This window comes from Lissotriton helveticus, chromosome 1_1 (assembly GCF_964261635.1).
Source record: "Lissotriton helveticus chromosome 1_1, aLisHel1.1, whole genome shotgun sequence".
NCBI classification, from domain to species: Eukaryota; Metazoa; Chordata; class Amphibia; order Caudata; family Salamandridae; genus Lissotriton; species Lissotriton helveticus.
In genome coordinates, this window is record NC_136057.1 from 1,460,086,551 (window position 1) to 1,460,103,913 (window position 17,363).

General features: G+C 44.0%; 1 protein-coding gene across 1 annotated transcript in view; it reads right to left on the bottom strand.

The window, feature by feature from the left end:
• VAV1 (vav guanine nucleotide exchange factor 1) overlaps window positions 1-17,363 on the bottom strand; it is a 650,161-nt gene that overhangs the window by 420,410 nt on the left and 212,388 nt on the right. The window contains exon 2 of the mRNA XM_078686053.1: window positions 16,746-16,862. Within this exon, the coding sequence (XP_078542179.1) occupies window positions 16,746-16,862 (117 nt within the window). The remainder of the gene's footprint in view (window positions 1-16,745; window positions 16,863-17,363) is intronic.

The window sequence follows — 17,363 nt, forward strand, 5'->3', positions numbered from 1 at the left end:
TAAAAATTATTCAGATCCAACACTCCAAACCATGGTTCAATAGCAGCCTCAAAGGGGAAAGACGCATAGTAAGACTTGCAGAGAGATATTGTAGAAGCTCTTCCACTACTGCACACCTCAAGCACCTGAGGTCGACAAGAAGCTTCTACAACAAACACATCCGAAACTCCAAAGCAGAATACTTCAGGAAGCAATCAAACAATGCAAGAAAATAGACACAAAAAAAACTATTTGAAATTCTCAAACAACAAGTAATTCCAACCAACACTTGGTAGGCACCGGTCTCTTGTCAAGTGTCGATGAGTTATCTGCTATTTCATTGAAAAGACAAAGAGGATTCAGTCTGATCTGCATTGCACCTCCCAGCTCGGTTTACTCAGGCCTAGCTCAGTCTCCAACCTGTTCGCCCCCCGGTCAGAACCCCTCCTTCTGGCTATACAACTAAAAACAGTGCTACTTGGAACACTTTAAAAATCCTGGATGAAGCAGCTTTATTAATAAAATGCTAACAACAATAAAACCCTCCAACCACTTCAATGATCCCCTGCCTGTCAAGCTCACCAAACAGCTTAGCCCCTCCATACTCCCTCTTTGGTCCAATATTGTCAATGCCTCTCTCTCTCAGGACATGTTTCCTGACTGCTTAAAGATTGGTCAGGTCACCCTGTACTAAAAAATCAAATCCGGATTTGTCTGACCTCATCAACTACCGCCCTATCACTAACATCCAGACTCTAGCAAAGTTTTTAGAGCAATACATACATCTGCAACTTTGCAACCACATTGATCAATTACAACTCCTTGATCATCATCAATTAGGTTTCAGGACAGGGCATAGCACTGAAACGGTCCTTAGACACATTGTTTATGATGCACTGAGAAAGCTGGACAAGAATGAACCCTGCCAGCTTATACTACTTGATCTCTCCTTTGCTTTTGATACGGTCACAAAGGATGGTATGATTGTCCTTCTTGGAAAGAGCATGGGGTTATCGGGTATCGTCTTAAATGGTGTGCTTCTTTCCTTCAGAATAGATTACAAAGAATTAAGGTCAATCAAACCCTATCTGACATCACACTCCTCACGATCGGAGTTCCTCACAGATCCACCCTCTCACACACCCTGTTCAACTTGTTCATGGAACCTCTAACCAATCTTCTGAATCTCTCTAATATTCACTATCACATATACTCGGATGACAAACAATTTTATTTGAAAGTTTCCTCCCCCCATGATAACAAACTGCTGAACTGCACCTTACAGGAAACCCAACAATGGTTGACCCACAATCACATCATGCTTAACACACTCAAAACTGAATTCCTCCTGATCACTCCTCAATCACTCTGCTCCTATTGAAGAATGGCTCAATCAACTCACTGCACTCAACTGCCCTCCACACATGATCGATTCCACTAGATCATTAGGCATAATGTTGGACAGACACCTGAATATGCAAGAACATATCCATGCCACCACAGGAGAAGCCAACTACCATCTAAACATATTAAGGAAAATCAAACCTTACTTGCCCCAGATGACTTTCAGTTAGCCGTCCAGCCACTGGTTGTCTCTAGTTTGGATTATGGGAGCACTACCCTTACTGGTCTACCCAAAGCAAAGTTAGCTCTGCTAAGGGCCACTTTTAACTCTGCTGTTAGGCTCATCACAGGATCCAGAAGATTCAACCACATTACACCTGACTTCATCCATCTAAAACAGCTCCCGTTTGAAGCCTGAATCCAGCTGAAGATAGCTTACATGACACACAAGACCCTTCACCACAACACACCGGTCTACCTGGCTAAAAACGTTTAAGTATCCGGTCATTACCGCTCAGCAAGAAGCTCCAACTTCCTACTGTTGAAACCACAGAAGTAAAAAAAAACAACTTACAAACGCTCCTTCTCTAGTCTAGACCCTAGAAAATGGAACACACTTCCACCAGAAACTAGGAGAAACCCTTCCTCTAACTTCTTTAAAAAAGAAGTAAAAAAGCTTCTGATGAATAGATTCTTTCACTAGTCGACTTAGTCATTCAGCCTGCTCTTTTTCTTGTGGACTTCTCGGGGTCATGGATTCTCCAAGCCATTTTTGATATAATGTATCTGCATTTATATGTGGTTTTGCTCCTTGCAAAGACCTGACTGCGATATGTACAGCGCTCTGGCACCTTGTGGGGTCATATTTCTGCTCATAAAACTCTGCAAATGAATAAATAAATAAAGATACATAAAGGTCCATGGGGATCACGCAGGTAAATCTTCACCGATACAGGTCTTGTGCCATTAATGGTGTGTACTCTTTGGAGCAAGACGTGGGTACTGTAAGGGCAACATCAATTCTGCTTGGCCTTTATGAACCCTAACCTAACGTATCTATTAGGTAGCAGTTCAGAGAGGTGTTCATTGATTAGATGATCAGAATTAGCTCTCACTGTACAAAAAGTTTGGAGACCCATGATTTATTTATTTAGGAGTTTTAAGTAGCACTATATGTCAAAATATAGAGTGACAAAATAGCGACCTAAAACAATAAAGTGCAGAATAATATGTTATATACTTCTTCAAGGTATGTAGATGTGGAGTTAAGAGTAGTAAATGTTTACCTACCTAGATTAATTTACCTTAACATTGCAGGGTTCGTCGTTGTGCTGCACTCGAAATTGTATTGCATAATTGCATATAGATACTAAAATCTTCATATTGTGGTAAAAAACCTTAAACAGGTTGCCATGCAGTCACTTAGGAGCAGTCGTTTGATGGTAGATAAAAACTTGGAAGTCACAATAGTGTAATGTACGTGTGCAATTATGGTTATTTTCAAAAATATCTGTGTTTCACTCTTCCTGATCGAGAGCCATGCCATAAGACCCAGAACTTCACATGATAGTAAAGGGCTGATTTCAAAGGCCACCCTGAAAAATCATTGTTTATAATTAAGGATTCCAGTTTTCCATTTTTACTGATTTTTACAGATAAATACAGACAGAAAACAATATGTTTCCTGTCTGTATTTATTTTTAAAAGCAGAAAAATACTGAAAATTGTGCTTCTTGTGATTGACTCTCCATGCTGTCTTTCCTCAATTCCAAGCAGCCGAGCAGACACACAGCATGGGGAATTAAAAAACAGGTTGACATTTCCTTAAATTCAAGCATATGTTAACAGATATTTGCAGTATAAAGCTGATATTTACCTGTGAGTGTATTATTTTGATATATTTGGCTGCTTAATTTGCTAAAACCCCACAAGCATCAAAGTATGAGCGCACGTTTAGCAGTTAAATAACTGGAAATATACCATTTCATGGCTTCATTTAATCTCAAAAGACAAAATAAATTTGGATAAATACCAATAAGGTTTCCCAAAATATAAATATGGATAAATACAGACTGACATGGTAAAAAACATAAATACCATAAAACCGGGTCCCCTACTCATAATCCTCTTAGGAGCATTGGATATAAAATAATGCTTGCTTCTTGAACATGATCACTTTTACTTAAATTGTGTTTTTTGTTCCTCTTTCCTGAGACAATGTTTTGCTTTTTGTTAAAATATTTGTTTATGTTATGAACCCTGCATGCTCTCTCTCAACCATGGGCTTGATTCTGAGTCGCCAGAGTGATGTCTCAAAGTGAGATACTGTCCTGCTGCTTCTGAGTAGACCCAAGTGGACTCGCACCTCGGTTCTCCTCTATGTTTCTGCACAAAGATTTCAATCTGTGAGTAGATACTGTCCAGAATCGAGAATGAACATGCAAGAAAGGGTCTGGCAATTGCCCTATGATGTTCCTCATTTGATGCTCCAAACTCAGAATTGCAATCTACAGGTGTGAGACTGCTTACCAGAAACTAATACTGGACCAATTATTGTTGTATCCCTATATGTAACTTGCTTTGGGGCGCACGTGGATTCATTTGTAGTGATAATGGGGGGGGGTCTTTGAAGAGGTTCCAGTACACATCATTATATTAAACTAGGTCCCTCTTACCTTTCGGCGGGCATTCAGTGCAGATCAAACATTCAGACTCAGAGAAGTGATTGCTCAATTCCCCAAACTCTTGGAGTTCCTCCCCCAGTTTTACCCAACTCTCAGATGACTGTTCCCGGTTTCCGTTTCCAGGTAGGGTCTTCCCCCGGTTTGCATTTCTTGGGATACAAACCGTCCACAATACTATAGACACCACTTCGATCCAAGCTCCAAACTCAAACTCTTCCCAATTCACACAACATTCTTCTCAGGGAGACTTCAGCAACATCCATCCATCATCCAGGCTAACAACTCACTCACACCAGGCACTACTTTGGTAGCCAAGCCCTGCCCATGCACACCATCAGAGCAAACTCTGGGTACCTGTCAATTACCCCATCCAACACTGGGCTGTAGTAAAGCATAATATAACAGCACTCTATATGGCATGCATTCCTGCCTGTGTCAAAAATATTGTATCTACCATATCGACGTAACCACTGCTTCTCGGGGTTTATCTAAGTAATAAGATGTGGAGTTAAGAATATTAATTATACACTCAACTTGACTATGTAATGACAGACGATACAGTATTTGTGTACGTTTATATTAATGACCACAACATAGTGCCATATAGCCGTACAGCACTGCAACCCAAGGGGATCTCCAAGACCATGCATTCAGTCCACATTCACCTTCTTAGTAAAGACCTGAGCACCATGAGCATAACAGTTACAGTTTAAAATTGTAGTTTTAGCCTGCCTGTAATTGCATATTTTATCACCTGTTTTGTGTTTTAAACTTGTGGTTTTCCCTGCCCATGATTGCTTCCATTTAACATGTTGAATTGTGGGATTTGCCGTCCAACCTCTGTAGTTTGTCCCACTCATTCCTTGGTGACAATTCTGTTTCCACTCCAAATTTCTCCTTTGCTCTGTGCTAAGACCTGTATGTTAACACAGTGCACTCCCAGCCACCATTTTGTGTTCACAAGCCAGTGAAACCAGCTAGTGAAGGGCAGAGAGGACAAGGATAGTTGCCTGTTTGAGCCTGTTAAGGGCAGAGAGGACAAGGGCAGTTGCCTGTTTGAGCCTGTTAAGGGCAGAGAGGACAAGGCAGTTGCCTGTTTGAGCCTGTTAAGGGCAGAGAGGACAAGGACAGTTGCCTGTTTGAGCCTGTTCGAGACTGGTCGGGACTAGGGCCAGAAATGCTGCCCTTTTTCTCATTTAGCAATACCCAGCCCACACCACCCACATCCACAAACAGAGCAACACGCTCACACCAAATGTACACCACGCACAACACTATGCACAGATTAATATACCAGCATGCACTACAAACCCAACCAAACCACATCTACACACCCTACTATCCCAACTACCACACATATCCACCATCACCTACAAACAGTACACAACTCTATCCTATACTACTAACCAATACACTCATCACTAACACAACACCAATCAACACCATACATAAGTACATCCCATTCAGACACACTCTCCCTGCTGAAATTACACCTAACAGACCACCTTTTATCACTAACAAACATATAATTATCCTTCCATCAGTTGTCCAACAAACACCCTCCTCTCCCTTCTACCATAATAACACTAACGCACAAAACACACACTGCACACCACCACACTTTGTAACTCTTGCAACAAACCAGTCTAAGATAAACACTCTCACCTCTACTTCATTCCCTCCTACACACAACATACAATCTACTCATAAACACATCACCACCCCCTCTACGTCACAACCTCCTCTCACAAACAATACTACACAACCAAATCCATTGCATGAAACATATACATCGGCACCCTTTTTCACTACGCCTCAAAAGCAAAACATATCACACACACCATCACAACAAGATATTCAAAGAGCAACACCTCATAATACTTACCATCACAAAATACAAAACATATACCCACCTTTCAAACCACACAAAGGAACAAACTCCAATGCCAAGCTTTCACTCTTCCACCACACCTAACACAGATACAGCACCTCTCTTCCAACCGCCTCTCATCCATTGGACAATTTAGAACATTACTACATGACCCACATGCTGCACCACCTCCCCTGACTCATACACCTTCCGCCTTAAACACACGACAAAAATGTAAGCAACATGCCACATCTCACAACTTTGCTTCCCCATGTCTACTTCACAACAATGTGATACCACAAAAGCAACACAGCACTCCAACTCACTATCAAACACCATCTCCAACACATACACACGCAGACACATCAAAATGCCTTCTTAGCATGCTGGATGAGGAATACGATACAGAACCGCTACACGACTGCTATCCTAATACAGCTAATACCAGCACTAAAAACACACCTGCTACAAACCCACACAATACTGATCACTCTTCTACCAAATAAAGTCCCACTATCACCAAAGGCCACTCACTAAAAGGTCTACTAATAGATGCTCGATCCCTCTCTAAAAACAAGCATCACATCTACGACCTTCTCACCGATGCAAAACCAGACATACTATTCATAACAGAATCATGGTTGGGAGAAGATGTGGCTCCAGTCCTGCATGAAGCCATTCCTCTAGGCTATCAAATAATCACCCAAAATCGTATAGCCAAAAAAGGAGGTGGTCTAGCTGTTGTATTCAGGCAAACAATACATATCACTAAAATTGACAACATCTCCATAAAGAATTGTGAGGCTCTTCTAACAAGATGCAATCCTACACCGTCTTCCTCCTGTAACTTCCTGCTCCTTTACAGACCTCCACCTAGCAAGGCAACATTCCCAGACGCACTTCTAGACAGTTTCAAACCTGATAACAATACAATCCAACCTATGCGTTCTGGGTGACCTTAACATTTGGTTTGATAAACCCAATATGACCCATCCAAAAACAATAATCAAAGGGCTAAACGTATTGAGCCTGCATCAGATTGTCCACAATCCGAGACACACCGCTGGACATATCCTAGATGTCATTTTTGCTAATACTGAACTAGTTACCTTTCAAACTATAACTCCAGTCACATGGTCAGACCACCACTTGCTTGACTTCCAACATAAAACAACGCTAAGCGACTCACCTTAAACTACCTGACATCCATCCACCTATCGGCCGTGGAACAAACTCAATTTGGAACACTTGGAAACACAACTAACATCCAGTACAAATTTGGAAACCATTAATTCTGTTCAAAATCTACATGAGTGGCTACAGGAAGCTTTTGACATCCTGATACCACTTAAAACCGCACAACAGAACAAAAGGAAAATAATCGCCTTGGAGAAACATAGAAATAAAAGACAATAAAAAACTAAAATACTCATGAGTGGCGATTGGAAACATTACAACCCGCTTGCTGCATGGCCTGATGAACTGGGATCACTGCCTAAAATATCGAAGGAAGTAAGAAACCTCGGAATGACCATGGACTCCAAGCGGTCGATGAATGCCCAAGTGGATAAACTAGCAAGATCAAGCTTTGCTACTATAAAAACGCTGCAACTAATTTTCCCTCATTTGAGATTTTCACACAAGGTTCAAGCTACCATCTCCCTTGTTCTGTCCAAACTTGATTACGCCAACCGCCTCTACCACGGATCACCTTTAAAGACCATGAAAAGACTACAACGGATTCAGAACTCGGCTGTCAGACTACTCTTGCATATCAAACCGCGAGACCACATCTCCCCTGCCTTAAAAGCCCTGCATTGGTTACCGGTTGCCAGAAGAGCCACGTTCAAGCTGCTTTGTAACACCTACAAAGCAATACATGGAATGGGACCACTCTTCATCAGGAATAAAATCACCAAACACATTCAACAAAGGAACCTCCGCTCTAAAGGAGCATCTCGCCTCAAAATCCCACCATACAAGAAAAAAAAAACCATAGGTGGCACATCCTACTCTGTTCAAGCAGCCAAACTATGCAACTCTTTATCCCCCAACATAAGGTCCACCGACAACCACCTTATCTTCAGAAAACTACTCAAGATTTGGCTCTTCCAAACATAAGCATAACAGAAATTTACAGCATATCCCTCTGTATACAAGCATTTGTTTTCACTATAGATATGTACCTATCTTTGTGTATTAGTTTGTATAAACATGTAAAATAATTATGTTGTTGAGAGAAAAAAATAATAATAAATAAATAAAAATCATCTTTGGTCTACATGTATATACTTCCATTGTGCATCTATGTACCTTCCATGTACTTGGATCTGTGTGTCTGTTACTTTTCTCCTGAAAAAGCACATCCAATGCACTACCCTATTTCTCATCCGGTGCCTCTATCAATATCTTTAATCTACATATACTTACCTCCTGTATGTATCTATATGCTTTCAATGTAATTATGGATCTATATATTTATCACTCTCTTCTAATTTAGCATTTCCAATGCACTACCCTATTTCTCAGCCTATACTTCGCTCAATATATCTTCTAGCCCAACCTTCTGACTCATCTCAAACTTCTTCTACTACTCCTTGCAATGCACTACCCTATCTCTCATCCCATACCTCTATCAATATATCCTCTACATCCACTCTCTCATTTATCCCAAACCCCATACCACTACTATGATTGCCAAAATAACCCTTTCAAGACTCTCTCCTACTCTACCCCTCCTTGCATCATCTGACACCTCTTTTACTATACCGATCCCCTAAAACAAACCTCACTAAACTCTTCCCTCGGAGACCTCCCCTCCAAAAAGCCATTTTACTCATCCAAAAGCCTCCTCCTACTGCTAAGACCTAAAAAATAAAATTACAAAAAAAAATTGCACTCTTTTATTACTCCACTATCCTTTTCAATCAAAATTAACAGACTAACATGTTCACTTCTCAAATTCCATATTAAACTATACTAATATACTACCCAAATAACTGAATAACATATCCACTACTCAAATTACTTCATATTTTTTACTATACTAATTTTCAACAGTAATCCTTTATGGGTTCCGGAGTGGTGTACTACTCGCCAGAAAAGCGCTTCAACACCCATCAGGGTTAACAAGTGCTATATGAATGCAAATCTTTCTTCCCCTTTTATCCCTCCGCTATCCTTCTCACTCCAAGTAACTGACTAATATCCACCACTGAAATTACTTCATATTTCACCATATTAATTCACCACTAATCCTTTGAAGGCTTCCTGAATAGCGTGCGTCAACAAGCGCTATATAAATACAATCCTTGGTCCTCCTCTATCTTTCTGCTATAATTCCAAATCCAAATAACTGACTAACCTATCCACCACTTAAAATGTACTTCCATGTTTCACTATACTAATTCAACACTAATCCTCTATGGGTCCCGGAGTAGCGTGCTACTCGCCGAAAAAGCGCTTCAACGCCTCATCAGGGGTATTGAGCGCTATATAAATGCAATTACAATACAATGTGTGTTTGTGTGCGTGCTTTTGACCTACATCTGGGCGTGTCTTTCTGAGTTAGGGAGACTCACCTAGACAGCAAAAAAGATGTATGGAAATGCTTAAGATTGTCCAGAATCACTGGTACATACTTTGGCCGCATTCCAAAAACATTGTTTTTTTAAATCCTGCTTGTATTGTTACAGTCACGATCACTCCACATTGTCCATTCCAAACATTTTTTTTCCTATTAAGTTTCCCTAAGCAGTATAAGTGTGCCCAGGCTAGAATCCTTGAGGTCAACCTGCCACAGGATTCAAGTTACTCCTCACTGATGAGGCCTTCAACTAACAAGGCCAAAAGATGGCGTTGTTGCTTAAGTTTCATCACAGACACAACATACCCTGGCAGTTCTGACTGGATCGTGCCCCTTAGAGCACGACCCCAAAAATGGACAGTTCAGTGAGCAAAAAAGTAGGCACTTGAAGGCAGTCCAGGGAAATTACCAGTAGCTGAGATTAAATTCAGCATTCCATCCATTACATTTAGAGCATCTTTCCTTGACACTTGCGGCTGCTGCTACGTAATTTGAATAACAATGCCATAAGGGAGCCCAAGGGCACAGAGGTCTCAATTGATATTCACAAGCTCAATCAAATCGTGGTACCGGTTTACTACTAGGGTTGTCACATGGTCGGCATTTTACCAGCACAGCCAATGTTTTGATGTCAAGGATTGTAAAAAATTAAGAAAATCGGCAAAATCGGGTATGTTTACACCATTTGAAATGTATACTTAGTGTAGCGGTCTAGCTGCTCATTCCTTGACGGTTAAACATCCGGAAGCACCTCCTAACTATGTATCACTCTCTGGCCAGGCGTGGCCAGAGAGCATAAATAAAGGAGCCGGGGTCGCTCGGGGCTTCTAGCTCATACCACCAGTCGCGAGGGTCTGTTCGTCTTTCTTAAGCGCATGCATTGCCTGTATGAGTCTACACAGAATTAGCCCAGTACATATGTGTGCCCCCTGACAGTGACCCGCACCCTTACACTGGCGACGAGGGTAGGATCGCAGGTTCCTGAAAAGCGCACTGGAGGATCGGCCCCTACCTGGACGTGAGAAAGGCACTGATGAGTGTGAGCCCAGCAGTGGGGAGAATCGTGAGCGGCAGGGCGCCTTCGTCGATGAAAAGCCCAGAGGTGAGCAACGCCTGACACGGCCCGCGCTCCTGGCTGCCACAGCACTAAAGAACACCACGCGCGTTTGACCTGCAGAGTCACGGCGCGGCTGGAAGCCCCCGCACTCTCTGCCAGCAACCGCGCGCATGTGCAGAAGCCCACACGATCGTTGCCGACGGCCCGACCAGCGTGAGGGACAGACACGCCAGGACGCAACGCTGAGGAACAAGAGTTTAAGGGCTCCAGTAACGAAGCAGAGATCCGCGTGAGCGGCGCGGTGCACAAAAGGAAAATCAGCACCTTCTCTTTCTTCCCCCCCATGGCAGGCGAGAATCAACAAGCATTGGCAAAGGCAACGCCAGTTTGTAAATAAAGGAACCAAATGAACAGTGCCAAAGTGACCTATTCAGAGCAATAAGAAAATATAGAAAGAGGAATTACACACCAGCAAGGGCGGTTTTTTCCCTAGAACAGAGGCAAGACCACAAAGCACTGGCAAAATCAACACAACCTAACAACAAAGCGGCAAAAAAGGTACAGACATGTGGCGCTACGCCAGCAGCGCAAGCAAATAAACAATCAACATGTCAAACCCTGCGGCGCAAGCGGCTCAACAGCAAGTAGCCCCGCCTGCGCCACAATATCCAGCACACAACCAAATTACCGCACTTCCACCATTTAGTGAACTAATCAACCCTACTACCGCGTCACCAAGATGGAAGGTGTGGGTTAGCTGCCTCAACAATTATTTTGTGGCTAAGAGAGACAGACGGCGCCGTCAAAGGATCGCTGCTTTTACACTTCGCGGGTGACGAAATATATAAGCTGTTTGCGCATCTTCCAAACACTGGCGCAGCCACTGACTATGACGCTGCCGTCAGAGCTTTAGATGCACATTTTGACCCCCAACTCAAGCCTCACTATGAGCGGTTCAAACTCAGACAAGCCAGGTAGAGAGAAGGAGAGTCAATGGACACATTTCATGCACGCCTCAGAGAACTAGCAAGCACCTGCACTGAGGATGACCAGACAAAAGAGGTGACAGCACAACTCAGCCAAGGTTGCCGCAACAAGACGCTGCGGAGACTCATACTTCGCCATCCCCGCATAACTCTGGAAGAGATCTTAATCCTCGCGCGCTCACACGAATTATCGGACATCCGAGCAACTGCAATGGAAACCGCGCTCAACCAACAAACTGAACAACCAGTGAGTGTCAAGACGGAGCGAGCCGACGCCATTCGCAAATCGTCTCGTGGTGGGTGAGGAAGGTGGCCCACCAGGACATGACGGCCACACCAGGACATGACGGCCACAGTGTGGCTACTGTGGGAGAGAAGAGCACCCACCAGAGAGTTGTCCGGCGAAAGGAAAGACATGTTCAAAATGTGGCATCCCAAACCACTTCGCGAGCGTGTGTCGGGGAGGTTCACGAGGTAGAGGCAACCCAGGGAGGAAAACACTGACAGGAGCGGTCAGGCAACTAGCGCTCGAAGAGCCCACAACGTCACGGTCAACACCCTACTCTCGTCATACCTAGCGCCTGGATGATTCTTCCACAGAAGACGATGAAGAATGCTACTTTGTGTCATTTGCAAGTGACCTCAAAAAGAGACGACGGCCACAACCCAAATGCAACATTGAAATTGATGGGTCTCCAGTAACGGGCCTGATTGATACAGAGGCAACTGTCAACGTGATGGGGTCACAACACTGCAAAGTTAAATCCGAAGCCAATACTTACCCCCATCCAGAATCCAGATACTTACATATGAAAGCCAGAAGCCGCTTCCCCTAAAAGGGAAAATGACAGTTCAAGTAAAGTCCAAGATCCAAGAAGTAACAACAACATTTCACGTTGTTGACAGAGAAGCAGACATACTAGTTAGAAGCCACACCACAGAAGACCTTCACTTGATCGCATTCGCAAACGCAGTGAAACTTCTTCAAACCAATGACATTCTAGATATGTTCCCACAGTTATTCAAAGGACTAGGAAATATCAAAAGATCGCCAGTAAAGCTGCACATCGATAAAGCAGTACAACCTGTGGCATTAAGACATCGACGAATCCCATTCCATCTCCGGCCGCTAGTAGAGCAAGAACTCCTGAAGCTGGAACAACAAGGAGTGATCGAGAAAGTAACAGGGCCTACGCCGTGGGTGTCTCCCATGGTGATTGCAGAAATGCCCAAGCAGCCAGGGAAGATTTGTATCTGCATTGACATGAGGATGCCAAATCGAGCAATAAAACGTGAGAGACAGACACTTAACGCCAACGGTGGACGGCATCCTCGCCGATCTCAATGGATCACAATGGTTTTCAAAGTTAGATCTTAATGCTGGATATCACCAGCTAACACTGGCAGAGGAAAGCAGGTATATTACCACGTTTTCAACCCACCTTGGACTTCGTCGGTACAAAAGATTGAACTTTGGAATATCATCGGCAGCTGAAATATTTCAGAACGCAGTGAGAGAAATTCTATTAGGCCTCCAAGGCGTCCTCAACGTAAGTGACGATATTCTCATTCACTCGAAAACCCTTGAAGAACACCACCGACTAATCCGAGCCAAGCTCCATTGGCTGGCAGAACATAACGTGACCCTTCACAAGGAGAAATGTCAATTCTTACGCAAAACGATTGACTTCTTCAGGTACGTTTTCAGCTCAGAGGGTGTCAAAGTAGACCCAGGAAGTCCCAAGCAATTCAACTCGCCCCTGCCCCAACCATCGCTTCAGAGGTAAGAAGTTTTCTGGGGATGGCAACATGCTGCGTACGTTTCATCCCGAACTTAGAAACTATTGCTGAATCGATGCGAAATCTCACAAAGAAAGAAACTTCCTGGAAGTGGACCGCAGGGGAGGACAATGCTTTCAAGCTAGTGAAATCTGCTCTGCTAGACAGCACGACCATAGCATACTTTGACACCACGCGCACCACAGAACTGCTAGTGGATGCCAGCCCAGTGGGCCTTGGAACTTTGCTCACACAAGAGACTGAACCCGGGACTTAGGTTCCATTAGCTTTTGCAAGTAAAGCACTCACAGCGACGGAGGCCCGATACTTACAAATAGAGCGAGAAGCACTGGCCATCAAGTGGGCCTGCAACCACTTTCATTTATATGTGAGCGGGCACCCTTTTCGGGTAATAACAGATCATCAACCTCTAGTCCCGCTGTTCAAAGGGACGGCGCCACACCACCTCCCAGTATCGAAAGGTGGGCCATTCAATTACAACATTACCAAATGGAGCTACAAAATCGGCCAGGCGCAAAGAACCCTGCGGACTTCTTGTCTCGACACCCAACACTGACAGTCGAGGGAGAGGGTGATCAAGAAACAAAAACAGAAGAATTCGTCAACATGGTCACCCAGTGGTCGTGTCCGCGAGCTCTCTCAATAGAGGAGGTGAAAGAACACATGGGCCATGATGCGGTCCTTCAACAAGTAGCTGATGCTCTGAAGAATGGATCTTGGGAAGGACTTCTCAAAAACATCCAAGGGTGGAGTGAGCCCGACAGGACCCGCCTAGGAAAATTTTGGATGGTTCGTAACGAACTCAGCTCTGCGGAGAACGGAATCATACTGAGGGGCAGATGCATTGTCATACCACAAAGTTTGCAAGAACGAGCAACAACAATCGCCCATGAGGGACATCAAGGCATTGGGAGGATGAAATCAAGGATAAGGGAAAAAGTGTGGTTCCCCGATCCAGAGGACAGTGTGGACACCATCGTACGTAACTGCCGAGCTTGTCAGATTAGAAGCAACGCCGAGGCCGCAGCACCCGTGATCACCAATGACCCAGCTCCGTCGCCGTGGTCATGGGTAAGCCTTGATTTCAGAAGCTTCCCTGATGGGAGAGTCATAGCCGTTCTCATCGATAGTTATACCAAGTATCCAATAGTCAAAGTTCTGCCGTCCACCGCTTTTGCCAACTTGCAACCAGTCCTGGAAAAGTCGTTTGCCCTATTCGGATTACCATATGTCATCAAAACCGACAATGGGCCCCCGTTCCAAGGCAGTGAGTTCAAAGACTTCCTAGCCCACGTGGGAATCAAGCATCACCGAATTACCCCTCAGTGGCAACAAGCCAATGGTGAGGTCGAGCGATTCATGTGCACCGCAAACAAGATATTGCGCATAGCAACGGCCGAGGGCACCGATCAAGAAGTTGCTCTGCAACAATTTCTAAGAGAATACCGCAGCACACCTCACTGCACAACGAAGCGGTCTCCATGGTCGGTCATGCTAACCGGGCCTCGATGAGACATGTTGCCCATGGCCGACAACTGGCAGCAAGAACCTTACGAACCTGCGGCTACACAGACACAAAGACAAAAAACCAACGACAAAGCAAGTCATCGACGGAGAGCGAGAGTCCGAGTGATGCATCCTGGGTGTTATGTGTTGTTAAGGAATCAGTGGGGCAAAGGGAAGTTCCGAACTCCCTATGAGCCCAGGCTGTGGACAGTCAAGTCGACAAAAGGAACGGCAGTCACTGTAGAGCGAGACAATAACAAGGAACATTTCATGGTTCAAGGAAGTTCCACCCCCAGTCAGAACATTCCGTAGGACAAATGCATCAAGAATCACCGAGGTGCAACCTGATGAGGCTGGAAGCAACTCTGATGAGGTTCCAACTCAAAGTCCAACGGAGCCTTCACCGTCGGAAGCCCTCAGCTTTGAGACAACGGCCAGTGGTCAACGACCAACGAGTCCACGGCAAGAGCAAGAGGGCCGCCGGCACCCCTACAATCTCAGGCGAAATCCCCAATCTAACAAGAGACTAGCCGACTTTGTATGTTGACGCACATTTTCCTTTAGCCGTTTGAAGAACCAAGTTGGGATGGGATGTATCGGTCTAGCTGCTCATTCCTTGAAGGTTAAACATCCGGAAGCACCTCCTAACTATGTATCACTCTATGTCCAGGTGTGGCCAGAGAGCATAAATAAAGGAGCCGGGTCGCTCGGGGCTTCCGGCTCGTACCACCAGTCACGAGTGTCTGCTCGTCTTTCTTATGCGCATGCATTGCCTGTATGAGTCTACACAGAATTAGCCCAGTACATATGTGTGCCCTCTGACAGTGACCCGCACCCTTACACTTAGGACAGTAAATATAGAAAGTTATTACTTTAAAAGTATTTGAGCTGACTGTAATATCCCTAAATAGTTATTAAACGGATGTAGAAGTTCCATGCTAAAAACAGAACACAGAGGATTTGTCACAAAATCTCGATACATTACTAACTCCAGGCCATTTAAATAATCTAAAAACATGAAAAAATGGGTACTGTGTTTTTTTCAGTGAGAAAGGTGACAGCCATATTTAGTAGATCAGGGGAGAGCCAGTGGAATCCAGTTGTAGAGGGTGTGAAAAAGGCGTTCGAGATAGGGGGTGCGCTCCTATACTTATCAGAAGTTTAACACAATCAGGGTCGGACTGGCCAAAAGGAAAGTCAGGAAGTGCCCAATGGGCTGGTCTGATAGATCAATGTTGGTTGGACGGTTTTTTAGCAGGTGTAAGCCAGCTTTACGGCCAGGTGGTTTTTACAGTTGATTTACCTGGTATTGCAACTTTTATGCTGAATGCTTCATAACGGGGGGGGGCCTTTTTCTTTAGTACCCAGGCCACTTTTTTGACCCAGCCCGACCCTGATCACAATTGATTGTCTGGTTTCTTTGAAACTAAACGTGGAACTCTGAGTAAACTCACATTTAAGGCGGCAGAGAACATCCCAAGTAAAAACCATCTATCGAGGAACCTCTTATTTTGCCTGCCTCACAAAAAAACTTCAAACGGAAGATTAGCAAAATATCATACACATCAAACCATAAAACGACATAAGCATATACCATTCAATGAAAAATATTGTAACTTCTGAATTAATAAAATATCACCCAGGCCATCCCAGAGCCAGTGCAAGCCACTGCTGACACTGTATACCGAAAATATGCATAAGAAAAAAAGAGGAAGTTCCAATTTTAGGTAGCGAGCATTTCAAGCGAAACAACTCATTACTGCAGTAATGACAGGCTGAAACCACAAATTCCTGTATTCCGAAAAAGACTTTGTGCATGATTAGTAAAACATTATCCACAACTTTTAATTTCAGGACACATACCCATATTGAATAAGAAAAAAATATTTTGCAAGGTGGATGTTGTAGGTGAAATTAAAATGACTGGACCTACCTTTCCGAAGTCGCGAACATCAAAAAGGTCGAAGGCTTCGAAGAGTTCATTCTTCCTCAGACTAAACTTGTCGCAGCAGGTGGAAAGGAAAGTACGAATATTCTTTAAACACAGGAACTGGGATTAAAGAGAAGAGAAGAAGGTGGTTATATCGTAGACAATTATGGCCTCAGCCCAAAGAGTCCATCAAGTCTTCCAGAACACCAGGGAGTCTCTGGAATCTCAGGAACTCACTGAAATCTTCCCACATCCCCCTGAAAGAGTAACAATTGACTCCAAATCCTCACGAAATTGACAGTTCACTTGAAATCATAAGTAAAGTGGAAATGACTACACACGTCACTGAAGGAATACTGCTTTAAGATTTGGCTGTCGGGCGTCACCCGGGCCAGATTACCGTCCCCCATTTCTAGAGATTACAGCTGATTCTGTGGTGATCTCTGTGCCTTCATAGGACGGAGGCTTTGAAGGCCCAAAAAGTTTGGTGTGCGTCTGCCATATTTCTGACAGCTGTGCACCAAACTTTTTTGTTTTTTAGTAACAAACTCCAAAAGTAGGAGTTTGCTTCAGAAAAACAAAAAATATGTCTCCCACACCCTGGGAGTTTTCTCCCAGAGT